This window comes from Trichoplusia ni, chromosome 1 (assembly GCF_003590095.1).
Source record: "Trichoplusia ni isolate ovarian cell line Hi5 chromosome 1, tn1, whole genome shotgun sequence".
Taxonomy (NCBI): Eukaryota; Metazoa; Arthropoda; class Insecta; order Lepidoptera; family Noctuidae; genus Trichoplusia; species Trichoplusia ni.
In genome coordinates this window covers 2,731,812-2,755,066 of record NC_039478.1, presented here as the reverse complement: position 1 = coordinate 2,755,066, position 23,255 = coordinate 2,731,812, and the positions used below count along the sequence as shown (strand labels likewise).

Here is a 23,255-nt window from a genome sequence, read left to right as displayed (position 1 = left end):
ATAATATTCACATACGCTATGGTGTTTAGAAAAAAATAGATTTTAAACAGAAAAATAATGTTCTAGACATGATTGATATGTGCTCTATTTGTAAAAATCTTCTATTGATTGAACATAGACTAAATTGAACAAAAAAATCTAATGTTGTAGAGCTAGAAATTGTCATCTGCTAGAAGAAGTAATTCGTGTAGAGACAACGTAAAAAGCAAACTATTTAACGTAAGTGACTCAGCCCTCTGTATGTTGGTGTAACGTCACAAAAATGTTCTTAAATAACTTGAATACGCCATTTACGGTCAGTTTTCGACAAATATTATGGGACCGTTAAAAAGTCGTTGCGATATTTTATAATAAATGGAATAAAATAAATAGAAATATCTGATTAATATCATGAATGCGACTTCTATTCGCTTAAGTTTACTTCTCTACAAATTATTTATTAGGAACTATTTTCGAAATGTTAAAATGTCTAAAAAACAGCCCTGAAACCTTTTTTTTTTGAGATGCTATATTTTTAATTTCCAACATGAATTTTGTTATAATCATCTTTTTAATTGAAATTTTTAATTGAATCTTTTAATATGTTGTTGTGTTGTCTTTTGTTGTGTTGTTTATTACTTACTTCTATTAACATCAATTATTGTTACTTAATAACACTATTCTGTTCAAAGAGTCTAATTAGTGAAATGTTTCAATTAATTCTTGATTATTGCCCTTCTAAGGCATTTTTTTAAGTCCATGATTGATTAAATACTGCCATTCTTACCTTTCTAGAAGCGAATAAAATTATGCGGCAAATAAAAATAAATATATAATACATCTACATTTTAAATTTAAAGGACTACAATCTTTCGCGATTTTCTAAAACATTTTCAAGCGGCCAGTCCTCTTTATTATGCAGTCCTTCTTTTCCTGTGTTCTTTTCCATTTCGGCGTCACGAAGACGATGGAGTTATCAACCGCTGTTCATGTTCTTTGGTTATATTCTTCAATGTCTGCACAATAAGCAAGCAAGAAAGTCTCATAAGTTTTTAAAACCATATTTCGACACCTGATGTTACTTTTACATCTCATTTTGTACACTCGAGCAGGCTAGCTAGTTAGCTGGAATTAGCGCTAGGAATAATAAGTACTCTTTCGAAGGTGTCGTGACTTTCTAGATTCGACTTATTAAAGTCATTCTCAGCATTATGGTTTAGAGAAATGAACTTGTCAATTAAGCCAAGGTCATTTCTGCCTGAAACATCCATCGTCTTCTCAACGTCAAGTTTATTACTAAAACCCTTGCCTTCCATGTAATTGTGCGCCTAGCCTCTTTTCTAGATAGAACCGCGTCATGTTTTGTCAATACAGCTCGTTGAAGCTCATCGGGTGGGGATGAGGAGTGTGGACCCTCATATCCTCGATGGTCTGCATAGGTTCTGAGAGCAGCATGGAGCCTGGCCCAACATTGGGCTGTGGGACGGGCCCTGGGACAATGGAGCCGTTGGTATGCCCAGGGCCGTTGCTTGATTCTTGTCGCATCATGTTGCGTCGCCATTTCGCGCGAGCGTTTTGGAACCAAACCTGCAAAACAAAATAAGTTGTAGTATTGCAGCAAGCTTACCACTTTCTTAGAAAACATTGTAAAAGGCGCATGTAGCTATTTATGACTATCATGAGAGGAATTACTAATATTTCTTAGTTGTGAACGTCGGGGCACCCATTGCAACCTCTAAGGAAATCTTATTGTTGATGTGTATTGCGCCGTCACGATTCGAAAACCATAGAAATATGACTCTAAGAGGAGGTAGTAGACCCCTTTTTTAATCATTCTTATAGGTAGTATGCTATAGTTCTTACTTGCAGAACCCGTTTCGATAGTCCCGTCTTCTGAGCGAGTTGCTTCAAGTCTTTGGCGTCCGGGTTCTGGTTGATCGCGAAGTAAGACTTCATGGTGCGGAGCTGGTGGTGCTTGAAGCTGGTACGCATGCGCTTGGTGCGCTGCGTGTGGCTGGAGACACTCCCTGGCGAAGCCACTGACGAGTCATAGGCCAAAGACTCCATGGATGATGACAGGTCACCTCGGTGAAGTATTTCTGGAACAAGGAGTTTAGGTAAATATTTCAAAGGTTCTTCTTGAAAAAACATGTTTTCGCCACTCAACCGTTAAATATGAAACAATTGCAACAGCGAGTTTTCTCAGAATCGCATCAAAGTTAGTGGGAACAGAAAAATAGATAGCGTCAAGTTACACTCTCTTGATAGTTGTAATAGTATCTTTGCCACAGAGTACATTTTATCTCCACCAAGGATCTTGCGTAGCAAATGCAAAGGTTAACATCATACAACTCCAAGACATATTTTAAAAACATAATAACCTTCTTCAGGTTTATTCGCCGTCAAGGACGATTCAGGAAAAGCAATTTGTTACAACGGGAACTCTGAAAACCCTAGAATCGAGAACTTACACAATAGCTTAAGAGCCTTTTGTAGACGACAGTATTGACAAGCACTCTACTGTATATTTAGAGATTTATAATACGAAGTAAGTTACCAGGTAAGTTGGGAACATACGTGTACGATCAAAATAGTTTCTGTATCTAATTGATAAGTAATGGAACGTCAAAGAAGAAACAAAACAAAAGCCGGTTTAATGCACACTTAGGTAACTAATTCATGAGACTGATAACAGATAGACACCAGATTCCATAGTAATAGGGTGCAATTATCAGTCTAGGTTAGGAACCCAAAAAATGGTGAAGGATCTGAATGTCATGATGCATGTGACAAAAGTAGAGTACATAGTCGGTATGTATTTAAAAATTACCGAAAAGATCATTGATAGAAATCAGGCCGATGCCCTGTTATGGTTTATAGCAGTAAAGTGGTGCGAATCAAGACAGTTATCCGACCAATTTTATAGTCTACCTATCTCGAACCCACATCCTATTTTTATTTTTAATCCAAATTAGAGGAAGCAGATATTGTTGGTGACTGTGGTTGCGAGCGACGGACCAAAACTAAGCTTTTTGCTAATAGAGGATGCTTAGATCCGGGGCCGGAGAAATGAAGCATGCTATATAATATACTTTATTCAGACTTTCGTGTTCAAATATCTCTTTAATATTGATGGAAATCAAATATTAGATTAAATTCGGAGTATTATTATATCGACTGACTTACGATTTTGGAGACCTTTACCTACTCATCAGGTGTACATTTAATTAGTCTCTTTTACATCTCCACTAATAATTCTCGCAATCAACTATTCTATGTCATACCTATTTAGTTATCTGATAACGTATTCCCACTGATTAGTAGGACCATGTAGCTCTGGATTAGTAACAAAATTTTGGACGTAAAAAATTTAATAAAATGCCTGTCAAAATTTACCACATTTCAATTTTTTTAATTCAAGCAAGGGACCCCCTATTAATTGATAAGCTAGGCATCGTTAATACTCATTAGTTGGCAACGGAAATGAAGGCACTGGCTCTTGGTTCTGGCATCGCCACCCGGTGACTTGTGCGTCAAAACAAATAACCAGAATGATGTATGTCCCGATAATTGGCCGCGTTTTGATCTAATAGATAGTGTTGAGTAAGTAGGGGGTGCGTGGTTCACGGAGTGCCGTGGATTAGTCCTGTTATTAGTTGAAGTTTTGTTATAGGGATAAGATTTAGGATTGTAATCGTGCATAAGATTGGTTTGTACATTCAAGAGAGAGGATTTTTAGGTCGAAACTTTAAAATTCTATGAATACAAAATTTAGTTTGACACGATATCGAAATAGTAACGTAAAAATCGTCTCTAAATTTTCTCTGTAATATTTATAATGTAATTTCCGGCTGATATTTTAGTCACAAATTTTTTGTAGGTAAAAGAAAACAATGTTTCAACAACAGCCAATATTGTTTCGGTATCCTTCCATTCCAAAATCGACCTTCACGCATACTGCCCCTAGTAATAATGGAGTTAGAAATAAAAAGTCAGTGGTTTTTATTAATATCTATCCACAACACTTGGGTGGTTAGCTGCGTTAAATGTAACGAAATCGCCGATGCGCGACTAGCTAATTATGAAATTTATAATTAAATATATTAGGCGGTTTTGTGTGATTCAAACGTGGGGTCAGTCACAATTGCGTTCATTTTTACGACGCCGTTTTCAAGTTTATGGCGGTACGAACAAAAAACAATTAGGTTGTAAAAAGAATATCATCACCTTACAGGTTTTTGTTGTGTAATTGTTTTGAGAGGTTAGCACTTGAGTCTCGACAGTTAGTTCATCTGACTTGTGTAGTTGAGTGTTAGTTTATTAAATATAATTAATTTGTATTATAAAAGTGTTCATGTATATTGTTCTAATATTACCACAATATAGACTGCAAGCCTCCGATGCTCTGTTAAACTCAAGTTGAGTCTGTTTCTGCACCTTTTTGAGTTGTGTAGTACCTGTTGTAAGAGCAAGACATTTGGTACCTTTGATGTCTTGGTCTTGGTTTTGTGATAAAAGCCTTTAGGTAGATTTTTCTTTTTGGCCAACGATAACGGTCGGTACATGACGAATTGCACCGAACAAATAGGGCATCGTGATTCAGGTTAAGTCGGTAAGAGTTTAACACGACCCGCTTCTATCCCTAGGAGATGAATTGATAAAAGTATCCAAAAGGATTCCTCATAATGCTATGCCATAATACATTTTAGGTTGTATAAATATTTCCATAATAATTGTATTATTTACAACGTTATTAGTGTTGTTGCCGAGAAGGAGGGCTGTTAATGAGGTATGTAACTCAAAACATCCCCTTTATAACGTTGTAAGTCTAGATTAGGTTTCACATTTATTGTACGCTTTCTCGATTGATAGTCGTAAGAATTTGGTACCTTCGAACTTAATCGTCGGTTGCTAACCATTGAATATGTTAAAATGGATTTTCGCTTTGAAAATTTTCTTAATAATCGCGAGTTCCGAATTAAGACGATATACGATAATATTTATATAAGGTATATTGTTAATATCCCAAAAAAATATATTTCCCCAGTCAATGTGCTTTTGAACAGTGTTGCCAGTCCGATCCGCATTTCAACAGTTAGCTATGTAAAGTCAGAGCGGTATTTAAGGCATATTGAAATAAATGATTAAAATACGGAATAACACTGGACAAACGCAATTTAAAATATAAAATTTCATGTTGAAACATAAAACTTCGATCAAAATTTCATTTCAGTTTCCGGAATGCCAGGATTATTAAGTTGCGTTAAAATTTTGTTGAAACATATTTTGTGTTAAAATATGTAAAATTCTAGATAAAATAACGTTGGAATGTGGTAAAGATAATTATAGTTATATCGATACCGAATATCGATTTTCTATAGGTTTAAGTTTAAAGAATGGAAAATGATGATTCCTTACAGATTTTGTCAAAATAAAAATTAAAACAATAATAATATACCAGCAACCAGATCGACAAGAAAATAAAAACTGATTTCTTCGTCAATAAACACGCCTTACACATAATGTTTTATTTTTATAGTCGAAATTAACATGTTACCGAATTTGAGAAAAAGAGAAGTATTACATCTTTTTAAAGTCGGTAATAAAGCATCGGTGTTGTAAAAGCCTCGATATTAACGATAGCTATAAAAAAAATAAAGAAGCCTTGAGCCAGTGTATGGTTTATTACAGAGATAGGCGCCGCTCTTTGGGCCGCGGTGTTATTCATAAGCTGAAGCGATTTCCCGATTCTAAGACCGAACCCAAAATATAGAGAAACGCTCGAAAAGCATTCAGTTAAGACATTAATCATCGATTAATTACGATCGATTAACTGTTTTTCATTCTACGGAATTTTATACAAATAAAAGGATGAAAGATATCATTCAAATGTTTCCGAATTTTGTGTAGGTAAAAATGTTACGTGGTGTTATCATTTTTTCATAGTTAATATTAAAAGTATTTTCATAACCCAAAAATTGACATTTTTTTAATGAAAACTTCACATCTTTTTTATTATCTCATCTCATCTTCCCCGATGTTCTGTCTTTGTGACGTGTCTTCACGATATGACATAAATACCAACAACTCGCTCACGCTAATCACTTAGGCGGGTACTATAATAAAAATTCGGACCTTGTAAAATGATACTGATGTGAAACGAAAGCTGCTACGCTGGTAGGTAGTCGTATATTTGTCGTAATCAAGCAGGACCATCCAACACCTACGCGTCAGTTTGTATTCGGTAGAAATAGACTAGGTACTGATTATAATATACTAGCTGACCCAGCAAACGTTGTTTCGCGGAATATATATATATTTTCTAGTTGTATGTATTTTTAATGGCACATTATAAAAATTAAACCAAATAATTTCGTCCAAAAAATAAAATATGTTTTTTTAGTGTGAGCAACCCTTATCCCTTAGAGGTATGAAAAATAAATGAATACGCTTATAAAATTTGGTAAAAATCGGTTTAGCCGTTTCGGAGGAGTACGGTAACTAACATCGTGACACGGGAATTTTATATATTAGAAGACATGATTATTATAACAAGGAAAAACAGACTGTAAAAAAAAATTAAAGACCTTACTTCATAGCTCTTCCTGAGAATATCAAAGTAGAGTTTTGGAATAAAAGTAATAAAGGACTTAAATCAATGTCCTGCGGTTATTGGCGAAACACAGCGATTGCTTTATCAGTTAAGCTTTGTGATTACTGACCAAGAGTTAAAATTGTATTAGTTACGAAACAAAATATTGTGCTCATTTTTTTTAATACATGTTGAAGATACAAACTTAAAAAAAAAAATGTAAAATTATAAGAAAAAAATACATGCATGTTGAATTGACACAAAAAGAAAAAACTAATAATCAAATTTCTTAAATTTTAAATGTAAACACATTTTGACACATCTTATAAAAAGCTAAGTTCGACCCCTCGATAACCACAAATTGTTCCCGAATTTAAAGCAAAGGACGCGTATCACGCTTGGCCACTTTCGAAGACAGGTGATGGCACTATAAACGATTTTTTCATTTGCGGTCAAGTTGTTTGAGAATTGTTTATTGTTAATTGTTTTAATCAGATGGGTAGGCAGTTTATAATATTTTTTGTGCCATTAGTTTTAATTAGATAGTATAAATTGTATTATATTGATGGAAATGTGTTGCAGTGCCGTGGTTTTGGGTGAGAATCAATCAATCTTGAACTCTTTTGGAAAGTTTAAAACTGGTTTTAATATTTTTTCCAAATTTATGTGTGAATTAAAAATAATTGGCACTTGCTAAATAGGGCGAAAAAGAAGATCGTGAGAAAACTGGCACACCAGAAAAATTATCTTTAACGTACTTAAGACGCGTTATAAATTTTTCAATCATAAGTTATCATAAAACTATATTGGTATATTCTGATAAGCCCATAGTCCAATTGCGACTAAGCAATTGTAGACAGAAAGAGAAGAATATAGACCTACAAATTAAGTTCTCTACAAACGCAAAACCTCTTGACACACTTATACAGAAAACGTGTCAAAACCAGTAGGTTAGGAATCATCTTCGTTAGTCAGGATGAATCCAATTCTGACTCACGTCAGTTCAAAAAGGGTCTGCCTTCATAAAGGTGTATGCTCTAATTAAAACTCGAAAATGAAAAGAGTCTTCGAACCTCTATAGTCAATCAAATCAGGTCAGCGTAGCTAAAACTGAGTCATGATTGGAAATCCTTTTATAGAAGGGACTTTCTCATCAACTGAAGAGTTTTCGAATTCAATGAAATCTAGGGCATCTGAATGCATGTTAAGGTTCTTTGCAATAGGTTTGATATTGAATGTGACCTTTCAATGCTCTGAAGAACTGCTTGAACTATATTTTATGAGAATGCTATTTCCGTGCTCTCGTATTGTTATACCTCTTAGAGGTAAATTCAGTAGTATTATGCTCTGGAATAAACAATGTTGGTTCACATTCCGTTTTAATAATAAAATTACAAAAGAAGAAAAACATAGTTGCATTTGGAATTATTTCACTATTTTTGTGTTGCGGCAGGAAATGTTTCACACTGATCCAATAACATTTTTTTTTATCAATGGTATGAATGAATAAAGCTGTGCAAAGTAGACGTTGTTTACAAAATCCGAAGTGGATCTCCCGGCGCGGCGGCCACCTCCAAGCTCAATTTAAAATCAATTACAAATGGATACGATTTAAACAGAATCTCTAGTTAATTATATTCATAGTATTATTTAAAAATAAATGCAATAATCACTGTGTATTCCACACGCATTTATATCGTTTTAATACACAATATGTTTTTTTGTTTTTCAAATTGTAGGTACATTTGTAAGTGGGTCGTAATATAGAGACAATTTTTGGTCACAGTAAAGCATATCTAATATATAAAATTCCCGTGTCACGATGTTAGTTACCGTACTCCTCCGAAACGGTACGACCGATTCTTATGAAATTTTGTATACATATTGGGTAGGTCTGAGAATAGAACAACATCTATTTTTCATACCCCTAAGTGACAAGGGTTGCCCACACGAAAAAAATATATATTTTATTTTTTAGACGATATTGTTTGTTTTTATCTTTTTTATAATGTGGCACTAAAAATACATACAAATAGAAAAAAAAAATCGGCAAGACGACGTTTGCTGGGTCAGCTAGTAATTTTGATAAGAATAGAAAAAGCACGAAGTGTTCACGTTTGATTAGAATTCAAATTTGACATGAAATTTGCATAACGCATACCTACGAATATTACACAGCAATGCAATACCACGATGAAATGAAGCTGATCTTGTCCTTAAGTTAAAAGGTAGACGTGAGGTGCTTCGTAATATATCGACACAACTCCATTGACTTTGGGTTCGTTTCATTACGATTATTAACGAGTACTTTAATAATATAATTATGAATTTGTAATAATAAATCAAAACATTTATTTTTCAATTTTTAAATTATAAGTTAAATATGGCACTGTGGCGTAACTTGAGGAAGGCCTAATTTAGCAGTAAACCGCGTTTTCTTTTGAAGAATTCAATGAACAAAAAAAAGTATGACTGACATTATCCCTAAGAGGGTGAACTCGACTTGCATACGGCTTATAAACACAAAACTGCACGAATACATTATCATAGTGGCTCAAACCACATATTTATAGACTTAACACCTCAAACAAACCTATTTGATAACACATCCTTTATAATATCAATAAAAAAACAAAGAGCCGCTGTTTGCTCCTTCGCCACCAACAACATCAATTTACACCCATAAAACTACATTCACATCCAATTTGAACTTTATCTTAAGCGTCGAAAGGTTCCTTTTAACTTGTTTGTTTATTTCGCTCACCAATTTTCAATTTTGTGTTCAAAAGGCGTAGATAAAAATCAATATGTCATTTTAAAAGTTGGCTATAAATTTTTTCATCGAAATTTGTTAATTAAAACCATTTTTATGAGCCTATTCGTTGGTGGCAAATGTTAAGCATCTGCTTGTTTTTTTTTCTTAAATATTGTTAATTCGTGCGTTTTGTTCGTCGTTTACACTGTTCCGTCTTCCTCCGCGTAGTTCCTTTTGTTAAATAAATGATCCAATTATGTGTTTGATCTTTATAAAGTTTTGGCTCCTAAGTGATGGAAATGCTCAAGAATAATTGTAATTATTGTAAATCTAGACTCTTTAGTAAAAATATAATAGAGCAGCTTGCAAAGAGATTCGACAAAATTCATTGTTTTATAGATTTCAAACCGATTTCCGTTGTTTTTTTTCTACCTTAGATCACGAACGTCATTTGACTGACACCCCGTAGATCTATAGTGCTAATCACTATTTTGCATTGAAAATGCAAGGCATGCGAATTCTCAATCGATTCCCCGATGATCGATAAGGCACGTCACTAACTCGAGTGCACTTGTAGTTCTCATTATCGGCATCACGCGCGCTACTCGATGGCGCTGTTGTGCCAACATGGCTGCCGTTTGGGCGCGAAAACGGAGAGCGAGTGCGTGTTCCTCTATCAAGATATAGCGGCAATTACAATTTGTTAAGTAATGAGGAAGGGATTTAGGCTTTACTGAAAGGATTTTTCTTATTAGTTTGTATATGTTAAGTAAATTAGCGCACGATAATTATTTTTCTTAGTATAATCATCAAAAATTTGCCTGTACTACGCAGGTACAGGCTAATTTAAAAGTGAGCTTAAATAATCGCGGTATAGGGTAAATAGAGTATTTAGGTACTTTTGTTTTGCCGATATTTTAATAATTAAAAAGTCCGTATAGGTTGCTAAAGCTAAGTCGCAGTAGCACAAACAACATTAAACTTATCGGAAAAGTTTTTATTTCATATATGTTTTGAAAAACTATTTTCTAGGTTTAAATCTCCATATTGTTAAATAATTAATTTACATGCAGGTTAATAACATAATTCTTGGAGACATTTTTTTTTAGTCCGGAGTCGAACGCTTATTACGTAGCGCCATACTGCACTGTACTAGTAAGCGCCACGCTTACCGCGCACACGCAGCGTATTATTTATTTTCATTTACATTCCGATCCACTCTATTGGCTCATAATGAAGCAAAATGATTTTATTTAAATTTCTAAGAAAATTATGTCTAAAAATTAATTACATCTACGATAAGCCTACGTCTGAGGACTTTTGAATTGAGAAAAATAATATCTTTAAGATTCCGAAAAAAAATTCCCGTCAAAAACAATACTTGTCAAAAAAAACCAAGTCTCGCAACTCAGTTGTTCTGTGGTAAAAAGTTGTGAGATCCATGTAATACCAAGTCGGTTATTAATTTATTCAGTCGCTACTTAAGTGACTTTCTGTCTTAATACGTCCAGTCTCCAAGACCACGATCGTGGTCGATAACAATTGAAAATCAATTTTATTGTGTCTGGAATCTCCGTACTCGAAGCATTAAGTTGTTACGTAATGATTAACAGCATCTTATAGTGACGTATATCAATATTAAAGTTCTTGAATATTTTAAATATATCGAGACTTGGCCATCGCCTGAAAACACGTGTAAATTCAATCGTCTGAAAACATTGTTTATCGTTACAATTCACGGAAACGTTCGAGTGTATTCGCCCTCTCATTTGAAAAGTACTTCAAGAATATTATTCTCGGCACAATTTGTAAATAACTAATATTGAAATAATGTTAAATACTTTTAAAGACGTATTTTTCAGTGAAGTCACGAGAATTTCTCGGTAGTCTTTTTAATTTAAAAAGCCTTGTACAGGAGTTTCGTCGTCTTGCTGTTCCGAGTTTAATACCAGACCTTTTATTTATTTTTCAGAGATTTATGGGACTCGCAAGTGGTACGGTAAACGGTAATTGTACTGTTTCAGTTATAGAAAATAATTCAATTAAGTCTTAGGGGTTTTCAATGTTTTCTTTTGCTTTGATGGTCGGGTAACTATGTGGTTAATTTTCGCTTTGATGGTGGTTTGGTTTCTGCATCATTAGTCCTTTTTAAAATGGGACATATTTGATTTTAGTGTCGTTTTTTTCTGAGAAAATTAGGTTTTTTTTTTGTTAAAAATTCCCTTTTTTATTTTCTGTGTAAAACGATTTGCAAATACACATTTCTATATACTATATTTTCGGAGCCACCACTTGATGACCCATCGTCCAAATATCAACATTTACAACAAACTTAATTACAATTTCACAAACATATTCAATTTGAGCTTCCTCTTTACACAAGTTTATTTACAGTTTGTGACCGTACATTGCGGTATTTACACGACTTGTTAATTCATCTCGTTAATTACCAGAGCGATGAATGCAGCGTGCGCCGTTAATCGTTTTTGTCGCTCGATTGACGCTGGCGGTATCGGTTGACTCCCGGCGTAAGAGCACGTGTACGAGTCGTATATAGGTCATATAGAGCAATTTAATAGTTCTTGTGGACTACGAGTATTGGGATATGTATTGGAAACTTGTTCAGAAGTTTGTTTGTGTGTCTGAAGTGCTTCTTAGTGTAGTGCTTAAGTTTCGAACGTAATGTTAGGAGTTCGATTTAAATGTTGGATTGTTTTGTTTCGGGTTTACTGTAATGTCTTTGGTGGGTTTGGGAGATTCTGTGTGAAGAGCGGGCAATAAGTATGGGAGTATCGTTTTGTAAAGTTTTAGTGTAGACCTATTAGAGTATTATACGTTTGTGTAATCGTGCTATGCGGTTTCATGCTTTGCAGTTGCTTGCACTTGACCTTGAATGCATGGTAATCTAGGAGAACAATAATAAGCCTTACCTAGCTAGGAACATTATTTAACAGTAAAATAAGTACGATTGTCCCTCGCCCCATTCAGGCTAACGCCATCATTAATCGGGTCGACAAGTCAACATAACCTGAATTCACCTCAATGAGTGCCTCGCATTTCGACGTTATAAAGAATAATCCAAACCGACCCTGACTGGGGACCCAACCCACGTAAACAGACACCTCTCCCTCTAACTTACGGGTAAACAACAAGGGTGAGGAGGAAAGAGAGAGTTTTGACAGTGCGTCTTCTATTCATTAGTCGTGATTAAGGCACGGGATGAATTGTCATCTGGGACATCGGGGTAGGCGCTCGGATTTCCTTGCTGAGGTTTCTGTTAAAATTTTGAGCGCGAATGCTATGAAATATGTATACCGTCTGGGGCCGGGCGTCGGCGTCGCGGCGGCGAGCTGTATACAACGTCTTACAAGGAACGCCGATCAAAGGGAGCGAGGGGACCTTTCAAAGTATTTTTAAGTCGACTTACATATAATTAAAATTCGTAAGTTTTAATTACAGGATAGAAAAATAATTCGCATTTGATTCCATTCGCTGGGCTGAGAGAAGAAAAGGTGAGATTTGAGGAGAGTGTTATCTTACCTAGAGCAGTGCTGGCCATTCTCATGGTCTGGACCTGCATGTCGTCTGGGGACCCCTGCGCCATCTTCCTCTTCCTGGGCCGTCCCTTCTGGCTGGGCCCTCCGTTGTAATACTGCGGCGAGTCGCCTTCACTATGCAAATCTTGACATCTGAACAAGAAACATAAAACATGTAAACACAAGGGAATGTTGATTGATTTTTCTAGGATTTGCGTTCAAGAATTTGTGATACGAATTCTTCGTAGCCATTAGCAGTGGGACCAAGTTAATTGGCAAATATTCGGGAGCTCTAAAGTCGATAGATGTCACTTTGAACTGTTTGGCAATTTTTTTTAGTTTTTTTTTTTACTACGTCAGAGTTATAATTCCGGTAAAGATTTTTTTTTAATTCTTTTAAAATACATCCTATTTATTCGTTATTCAGGTAACTATAGCTAAGTACCCTAATTATAAGTATGTAAGAAAACAACGTTTTATCGATGTAATGTAATTAATATTTTAATAGCAAACTAAATCGATATAATGTGTGTACTCTCTTACATTTTCACAATTATTAAGAAAAACAAAGCCTTTAAGAGTCAGTTAATTAATTGATTTCTTGGTGCATTTTTTTTTACTTCCATATTTGGTTACGTGGCAAATAAAAATATTTTTTAATACATTTAATTGGATACAAATTTTGCAAATTGGGAATTGAACCTACACTTTTGTAAGAGGATCACCCTTATACTAATCCACCCTAAACCTAAACCTAAATACACCCTTATAAGGGTTACTTTTCCGATGTAATATAATACTTTTGTATACAATTAAGGGGAAGACGGTCTTGATTTTGTGGAGTGATTGATATTGTGTGTACATAAAGGATAGAGGCATAATATATTAATGTGAAAACAACAATTTTACTTTCGCATATTTTCCAATTACTTAGCTCAATATTATTTCATACTAAAATCGACTTATATACATCTATAAAATAACCTTGACTGTTCGCTGGATCAAAACCATTTGCATTTGGCAAACGATGGATAGTATCATAATATGCTTGACCTAAAAAATATACTTTATACAAGCGAAAGCCTTCAATAAAAAAAAACGAACCTACCTATAAACGCTGCTAATATCATCATCACAGTAGTCATCTAAGCACGCGCTGTCGTAATGAGGTCTGCAATACACGAGGCCTTCTTTCATCCCGAAGACATCTCCCTTTGACAGTTGAGTACCACAAGCGACGCACGTGAAGCAGGTCAGATGGTACACCAGGTCCCGAGCCCTCATCACCAGCTCATTAGCCGTAATCCCGTTCCCACACCTGCCGCAACGCTTCACACAAAACAGCCTGCAACAAAAATAAAAAGCTATGGAGATGTATTAAATAACGTTTTAATAGTAAGGATTTGTTTCGACCGCATGGTTGTTTTTGAGGTTAAGATTAATTATTTTATTGTAATAAAAGGTTTTGGTTTCAATTTTGTGGGTAAAATTTTTGGTTTTTGGACTAAAAATCTATGGAGTTGTTTAGGTTGTGTTATCAATCATGCGGTACTACCATCGCAAGCAGTTACAAATATATTTCGTTAGTATTATTATAAATAAACAAACTATAAACAGGTTTTATGTGACGTTATTCCATGCCAAAATTATAATCACCTTTTTTACGTCACCAGTTACCATTAATTTTCTGTTCAAGACAAAAAGTACCTTACTGACAATTTATTCTATTCAATGATATAAAATAAAAAAAAACCGACTTTTATACAATACTCATTTATAATTCAACCATAAAACACAAAAAGATCAGCAAAAAAGAAGCCCGCAAAACTATACAAAAACATCCAAATAGTTCAAACGTCAATCCTTCAAAAGTTTGTCAACACGAACGAAACTGAAAGCATTCTTATAAATAATTGCAATTTATTAATAACTGCTCTATATCCAACGAGAAATCGTTCAAGTTCGAGTCAATTCATGCGAAGATTTCTCGGAATCTGAGACTGCGCTAGATAAAATGTCCTTGAACTGGGAATGCATGCTCTCACTACGCAGACTTCACCTAGACTTAGGGTTTCCCAAAGGTCAAAAGTGAATACTGAGGTGCGACGTTCATTAGTTAGTGAGATATGTGAGTTTATTTACTCGTGTAAGTGATTTTGGTTGTGCATAGAATATGTTTGGATGGTTTTGTTTAAAGTATGATTTGTAGTTATGGAGGTTTTCAACTAATTATGAGTAGTTTTTTATTTTAAAAAGTCGATTCTACCACATCACTACTACCTTGGGAAGAAAAACCTGCCACAATGGAAATGTCATTTTACTGACTCGAATTAAAAATCGGACTTATAGAATAAAATATTTGAGCAGTGCGACATCGACTAAAATTAGAGCCTTGCTTTTGTGCAGTGGTTACTCGTGGCTTTTGAACGTTTTTAAATATTTTTGTGACCTAGTTATTATGCTTCTTGCCAAATTATATCGATCTCATCTCCCTATGATTTTGTCATTTTTTTCATATGTATGGAAGAGAGGTATACACGAGCATATCTTTAATGTGTTAAGACTAAATTTTGTTTTCATCTTTTAAAAACTTCTTGATGAACCGAGTAGTGTTAAAATAGATCATTTCTTTTGAAATCCGGTTACTCAACCAAAAAAGAAACAATAAAAATCTCTGTTAACTGCTCTATTTTAACTTATAACTTTTATTCGTTTTGGTAATATAATGCTCCGTAAACACAAGGTATGCAGCTCAGAATGTAAATTTAAACGTAAAAATATATTATTACTCATAAACTTCATAAAAAAAGTATTTAAAAGAAATATGTCTCATGAAAAGTAACTGAATGGTGGAAAGGCCACAGGTGGGAAATAATAGGTATGTTTAACAGTTGACTGCGCGATGCTTTTTAGTCTTTTAAAAGGGAAAGTAAATACTAACAATGCCCAAAACTGTTGTAGGTAATTTGATTTATATAAAAACATCATAATTTGTGCATCTAGAGTGTTTGTTTGTAAATCAATTTTGGTTTTGTAAAAAAATACAGCAATTTAAAATTTGGTATATTGAGAAAATATATGCCAATTTGAACCTTAATTACAAAAAAAACGTATTTAAAAGGTTTTAAACCTACAGCGTTGTAATTCAGTACCACGTATTCAAAAAGAGCACGATTGTATTTAAACGTCGTCTTGCTTCTCTGCACGAAATCAAACCACTTTTTTTGGAAAAACAAAAAAAAAATGATACAAAAAAAAATCCTCATCAATATAATTCAATATCATCAGCATACAAAAATGTACCGTGGACGTTATTCGTTTACAAAAAATGAAACTTTTATTTTATTAACATATTTTCTAACACAAAGCAGATTTTTTTCTGTAATTTGGTTAATAATCCCATCTTGACATTTCGATAGACCCTCAACACCCTTGTGGACAATCAATCAATGATTATCGGGGTCTGTCGGGCCCCATGTAAACAATTATAGCATATGTCCGCATACATGTAGGGGTGACTTGAGATCCAAATTATGACACGAGAATGACACTATTTTGACAGTCGAGTTTTGTTTTGGTTAAGTATATGTCAAGAGGTGAAAATAATGAGCAATGATATTTTATTAAAAAAATATTGTACCTCAATATACAAGGGGTATCAGAAATCAAGGTTAAGCCGAAAACGGATCATAGACCAGATCCTGAAGCTTATCCAAAATGGATAAGAAATGGCAAGTTAAATACTAAAACCTTACATAAGTGGTAACAGAGACAGCATGACGTTTTAAAACTTAAACATGATTAAGGTGTCAATTATAACCGATCAAAAACTGCATTAATTTTCTAAAAGCGAGGTTTTTTTTTTATTTTAACTAAGTATCAGAAATCTATCGAATCTATGTACATATAGTTGGTTTCTTGTGGCGGATAACCTGGATTCGTTCATACCGAACTGCAGGTCTTTGCCCGGCAGTGGGATATTCCTGTCTAATAATAATAAAAATAGATAAAATAGAAAAATAAAAATAGATTCCTATTTGCAATAATCTCCAACTCTCTTCTAAAATTACTCCCACTGAATATGACAGCGAGCACGATTTCAAAATGCCTAGATATATAATTAAACTCTTGTCTAGCGCATGTCTAACAGTTCTAAGCTTATTGAATGCAGCTGATAATAATTGGCTAAAATCTACGCTCAAATATCTAGATATGCTGGTAAAGCTAACTTAGACTTCTATTCTATATATAAGAATCTTGTGATGTAATAAAAAGAGGAATCGGTATTATTTCTCAGGCAATTGTTTAAAAATATATTTACAAGTATTTTTGACTTTATCTGAACTATAAATATACTAACTATACAAAGTTTAAGAGTTTATTTACTCGTGACGTAACCGATATCCAAAAATTTTATGCTACCCATAATTTATAGTAAATGAACATGCTTTTTACCAAAAAAAAAACAGGTGAATAATAAATAGTCAAAACTCTTGTTTCGTACTCACTTTTTGTGTATATATTTTTTGTTACGTAAAATAATATTTGCAAAGGTGTATTCTGTACTGTTTTATGAACACGCAATTTATATCGAGTGTTACGTAATAAGTAACTTATTCTGGTGTTTTATCTGCCAGGTCATTATCGAATCTTAGGAGGTTCGAGGTTCGCCGGGAAAGCTAGTATCTTCATAAATTACAAAGGAATGAAAAATTAAAGGATTTTTTTCAAAATTTTAATTCCTTTTAAACTTTGAGATTTCCTAAAGTAAATCGACTTGTGAACATTTGAACTGAACTGTGCCACGCGCTAGAGTTATGAGCTAGACCAAAAGCCCACTAAGAGTGTCGAAACTTGCAACAAAGCAAGTCATCGTTCTCATATCGATGTCTCGTTAAGTCTAACCATGTAGAAACGCTTATTTACAGAACCACTAAATCCAGTATACTAAAGCGTTCTAAAGTATCTTTCCATCTTAGCAAACGCTCAAAGCCGTTTACTCTAACTTCGACTCTTTTCGTCAAAACATTAATCAACTCGATTAGCTTTTAGAAAAAATTTTTTTCTCGGCGGACGTAACATAAACCCATACAACAAATCTAAAAATAAATATTTACATTAATAAAATTATCGCAATCAGAAACTCTACAACGAGAAACCATACAAATTGCTTTTAATTTAAAGTGATGAAAATTCTAAGGAAAAATTGTATTGAATTACAAAAATACGACTGAGCAAGTTTGAAAAGTTTTGCGTAATAGTTAGTAACTTGATGCTGGAGCTAAGAAATTATGCAAGATCAGATACGATTAGGAGTCTAAAGTAACCGTATTCTAAGCTAACAATAGGATTTGGAATAGGATTGCAAATTGCTAGCTTACCGCAGTCGGTCGGTAAACTTTGTTAATGCTAGGATGACGATGGAACATTATTCAATTGAGATATTCCAGATGCAAATGTTTGATCTTTAGAATAATATTTGGATGCAAAGCTTTTTTGATAGTAAATTTGATATGCAGACTCTTTTGATTGTTGACTAAACTTTTGTTTCAACACTAAAAGGGGTTGCAGAAATTTTACGTAAAATGTTTGAATTTTCAAAAATAGCTTTTTTCTACAGATATAACGTAATTAGAATAAATAACTTAAAGTAAAATATACTTGTCGTTACCACTTTTATATAACACTTGATTCGAAATGAGTCCTTGTTGACATGACGGCTACAAAAACATGTATTGCATGTGAACCACCGCATGTGATGGACTTTGAGGGACGTATTACTGCCTTCCTAATTGTGTACATATCGCGAACAGATTGACGGCAAACGTAAACCTCGTGTCAGCATACCTTATGACCATAATTATCATAATTGACAATACTGCGCTTTGAAGTAACGTGGTAGCTTAGGCTTTCAAGCTTGGTATCTACGAGTATCTACTTGGAGTTGTTTGGTTAAAGTTTTGGTAATATTTTCAATAGGTAGATTTTTGTTTAGTAAATGATCACTTTTTACAAAACGAATTATTTTGTGAGCTTTACGAAATTTAAGTTCGAAGAAATTAAGTCCTAAATTTGAATGAGGGTAAATTTTTATGTTTTGGAAATTAATCAGGGTGTTGGTTTGAAACAACTTTTGAAAAAACTGAAAACAAACACTTATCAATTTTTACCACTGGATCCCCTTCTCAGAATCTTAAAGAATACAATATAGTCCCATTCTTCCGATGCACCCGACTAAAAGGCATGATCAAACAAAACAAAAAAGAATTAAAAATATTCGAACATTCAAGTTATCATTAAATATTCAAAAAGAGAAATCGCTGACAATTCTACTTAACCTAAAACAGTAAACAGGCTGAAATCCACGCCTGAATGCTAATTAAACACAGCACAGCAATTCGCAACAGCTGAAACAGAATCGCTTCGCTAGCACAACTACTATAGCTCTACTTAACTATAAAATAACACAGTGTAACGATGAATATTGACCTTTTGCACCTACCTGTATAAAAATGTTTCCATAGCCTGAAGTTCCAAGTTAAAATTTTGCTTTTCAAAAAGTAGTCATAAAGAATGGTACGCTGATATCATTTTGTTTAAGCAATAATAGACATGCCATTATTTTCCCCTTCTAGTCTTATAATAAGCAAAGGTAGTCCGTTCATGTTAAAAGTTATGCCAATCTTTGATACCCAAGACTTTAATCTCAAACGACGCGTGCCTACGGGACCTAGGGCATTACTTGCTTCTGTTCTAAAATCGTCAGATATTGAAGACTTCAAACTTCTTACAAAAAAGTATCGAATATTTTTTAAACAGAAGCAAAGATGCAAGCAAGAGAAAACTTCTTTTGCGGCGTTGGACTCTTTTTCTTGTAACGAAAATTTGGAAAAAAAATCACTTCGCGTCAGCACTCGCGACCTGATCGAAGATTTGTAGGACGGATGGTGAGTTCTTCCCTAACTATTCCAAAATATCAAATATTTACAACGTTAATATTCAAGACTTCATTCATCATTCTTTCTTAGATAGACGTATCAGTTAGAAATGGCTGGTATTAGTAATACAACTGATTTATAACAGACTGTCATAATCAATTTTACTACTTCATTTACTTGGTTCAAGATTCTACGATGTTAAATTATTGAGGTAGAGTTGGTTGGGTGTAGCTTGCGAGCAGAGCATCCAATAGTTCTGAGAATCTAACGATTGAATAATTTCTATCTGAACCGTTGGGTTCTGTGGCAAAATCAATTACGAGTAGTATAGACTACTGATATTGTCGTTCGAAAAACTGTTTCAGAAACTGAATGAAATGACTGCCGTGAAAGATTTTTGCGCGTCTTCCAAAAAAAAATGATTCACTTTTTTTTTAATTAAATCTTTTTTATCAAAAATGTTATGTTTAAAAATTTTAAATAGCAAAGAATAGGGTAATTTGTTTTATGACGTTCTAATTAGATTTAAACCGATTCACGGTACATAAAGTTAAATTCTAGTTGCTAAATACCTGCCTAATTAAAAAAAGAGTGGAAATCTGGATTAAATACTTTTTTCAAAATATGTGGAATAATTACCAAAAAGGAATGTCTGTTGTAATTGAGTTTTTGATTTAGAACGGTTAAAAGTCGTGATCTACCCAAATACGTAATCCATTTCGAATTTAGCCAGGATTACGGAAAATTTTCAGTAACCTTTTTGCCTTCGGAGAATTTCCTATTTTAAGCTGTTTCGTCACGTAACAAATGAAAGCTGATCTGATATTTTTTACGAATCCTTAGAAGTGTGTTTGCTTTTTCGACTTCGTTTCAGTTGAAACAGTTTTTTTGGAAGCATTTCACAACGTGATCTTTTTTGAAGAAAATGTAAACTTTGTTCATGACGAACGTAACATTTTTTTAGAGCATTGGAAGTTTCCGCTTTCAGAAACTCTTTGGCGCTTGATGACGCATGACGCTTCTAATATGACATGTGCTACACAAGGCTTGTGCAATCTTCAATCATTATATTCTTTATTTTTAAATTGCTTACCTGTAGTAATCTTCCTTGCAGTAAATGTTGCCGTCTCTGGAGAAACAAGTGAGTTCGGTGTCCAAGGGCAGACGGCACTCGCAGCAGCGAAGGCACGTGCCGTGCCATTGCCGGTCTACTGCCAGTAGGTAATACCTGGATAGAAAACGTTCTTAAGAAACAGCTGGAAGAAGAGAAAGAGTCTGTGTAGATTGAGACCTGCCTACGACATCTACAAGAATTTATTAGCGGTTTGCTTAAGTGTCTTGAAGTGATACGAGACTTACTGAAAACTATTATTTTTGACATGCCTTTATATCAGCGATTTTAACAGTGTTTATAATGTTATTCACTTTTCCTGATAGCTTTAGTTATTTAAACGACTATTCATTAGACATATCAATCAGTCAAGCGGTTACTTACAATCGGAATATTCAGTGGGTAGATACCATTGTATCAAGTTGTTTTTTCAGGTGATAAGATATATTGACTTCGGTAAAATTTGATTTACTAGTGGATCTCAATAAGTTAACTTAGAGTATAATTCGTTGTTTGCTTAAATTAGAATGTACGTTGTCATCGGTAAAATTCAAGGTCGTATCGAAAGAAACTGAGCTCACCTGTCTTGGATCCTCCCCCCGCACCCCGCGCACTCGTCGGGAGCCACGGGGGAGTCCTCCGAACTCTCTCGTTCCTTCAACATGCCTTCTTGCTCCGTTCTGCTAGCAGAACTGTTCCTTCTATCTCAAATAACAAGGTTCATTTCACCTTGAACCGTATTCTCGCTGACTCCATTTGCTACAGCCATAGTAGCTGGATCTTGCTCCAGTTTTTGTTTTATGGAATCGAAACGGGATTCTTGGGAATCTGTCAACAAAAAGATTGCTTGGTTTTGGAAATGTTGCTTCTGTTCCGGCTGCATCGGATAATATTTATTTAGTATCTACATCACATATAAAAATGAATGCTGGTTTCGAAATTTTACGTTTTCCACTTTTTTAGAGAGTAAATTGTTGGCAATTTTCTGTCCTAGCGGATTGCAAACCTGTGGCGAGCGGAAATCTGATATCCTATGATTTCGTGGAAACATTTATCATCCATCCGTTTAGATCGTTCCCTGGTTGAAATAGCTTTACGGTATAATTGAATTGATCGTATGATCCGGATTGATTACTAGTTGTCGCCCGCGGACCCACAGTCTACATGTATGAGCCACAAAAGTAGTATAATTAGTCCAATAATTAACGGTTTTAATTGTTTTGTATTAGCCCAAACTATTGAAATTGATTTCACTTTACTTTTCTGTTAATCTCTGTAAGACTTGCTAAATCATAAATAAATGTTTCTTAAGTAAAAAACGAATTCAAATCTCATTGATATCAACACCCTTAAATTCAATTCTTATATAAGCGCCATATTCGTTGTTTCAAGCACACGTCGTCTCTCTCTCCCACATTTAAATATACTAAATAAACATCGAATGCTCCTTTCCATATCATTATTCAGTCGCACAAATCACTATACATATATGAGGGTTCCTATGGGCTCCTACCATGAGACAATGGGTTCACGTCTTTTTATTTTCATTCGTGATCCCAGTCCGACTGTCGACGCATAATTTTGAATACATACATTCGAGTCAGCTCTATGTATGTTTATAACCAAGCGTATCGTTGAGAACAATTTTGCAAAAAATTTGGAATTTTTGTTAAGTCAAAAATTTTATAGAATTAATTAGGTGTGACTACTAAAAATGCTATTAGTTAATTTCATTCATATAAAAGGTAAATACCCTAATTATTTGATGTAAATGTCGTTCGTACGATGCAGAGTTGTTATAATACTTATGAACACGTATTTTTTTTACGCGTACTTGAAGCCCCCAAGAATCCGATTACTTATAATTGTTTCGTGTTTTAGATAACCGCTATTATTACGCTATCATTTGTTCCAACATTATTTGAGGCATTTTTACACAGAATATTTTTCTACTTTGTATTCTTTAACGATTTTTTTCTCGGTTGAATCAGAGAGGTTTACGTTTTCAAGAAAAAAATATGTTCCATTATTCTACTTTCTGCTACGAATACAATATTTGCGATAACAAGTACCTATAAAAATGAAATGTAAAAAAACTTCATAACAAAATTTCATGTTTTGAGGACCAATTAGGGGAAATATCGTTATATTTTGAGTGAAAGAAATTTGTTAAAGTTTTCGATTTTCATTCACGTGCTGTGAGCAGAATCCGAGTTAAAATGGCTGAGGAAATATTTTAAAATACAGCGAAAATTTAATATTTAAACAGTAAATTGAGAGATTGATTATGAGATGAAAATTTTATACAAATTTTCTTTATTTACATCTGCCTTTTATTTAAGCT

General features: G+C 34.1%; 1 protein-coding gene across 2 annotated transcripts in view; it reads right to left on the bottom strand.

The window, feature by feature from the left end:
- Positions 1–614: 614 nt before the first annotated feature.
- Positions 615–23,255, bottom strand: part of LOC113508402 (LIM/homeobox protein Lhx9-like) — a 38,794-nt gene continuing 16,153 nt past the window's right edge. The window contains exons 2-7 of one of the 2 annotated variants that reach the window (XM_026891428.1): positions 21,493–21,739; positions 20,894–21,028; positions 13,971–14,207; positions 12,867–13,015; positions 1,843–2,078; positions 615–1,566 (exon numbers count right to left, since the gene is read on the bottom strand). In XM_026891428.1, coding sequence (XP_026747229.1) covers positions 1,345–1,566; positions 1,843–2,078; positions 12,867–13,015; positions 13,971–14,207; positions 20,894–21,028; positions 21,493–21,575 — 1,062 coding nt within the window. In that variant the 5' untranslated portion in view covers positions 21,576–21,739 and the 3' untranslated portion in view covers positions 615–1,344. Of the gene's footprint in view, positions 1,567–1,842; positions 2,079–12,866; positions 13,016–13,970; positions 14,208–20,893; positions 21,029–21,492; positions 22,995–23,255 lie in introns of those variants that run through there. The other variant, XM_026891420.1, reaches the window with a different exon arrangement.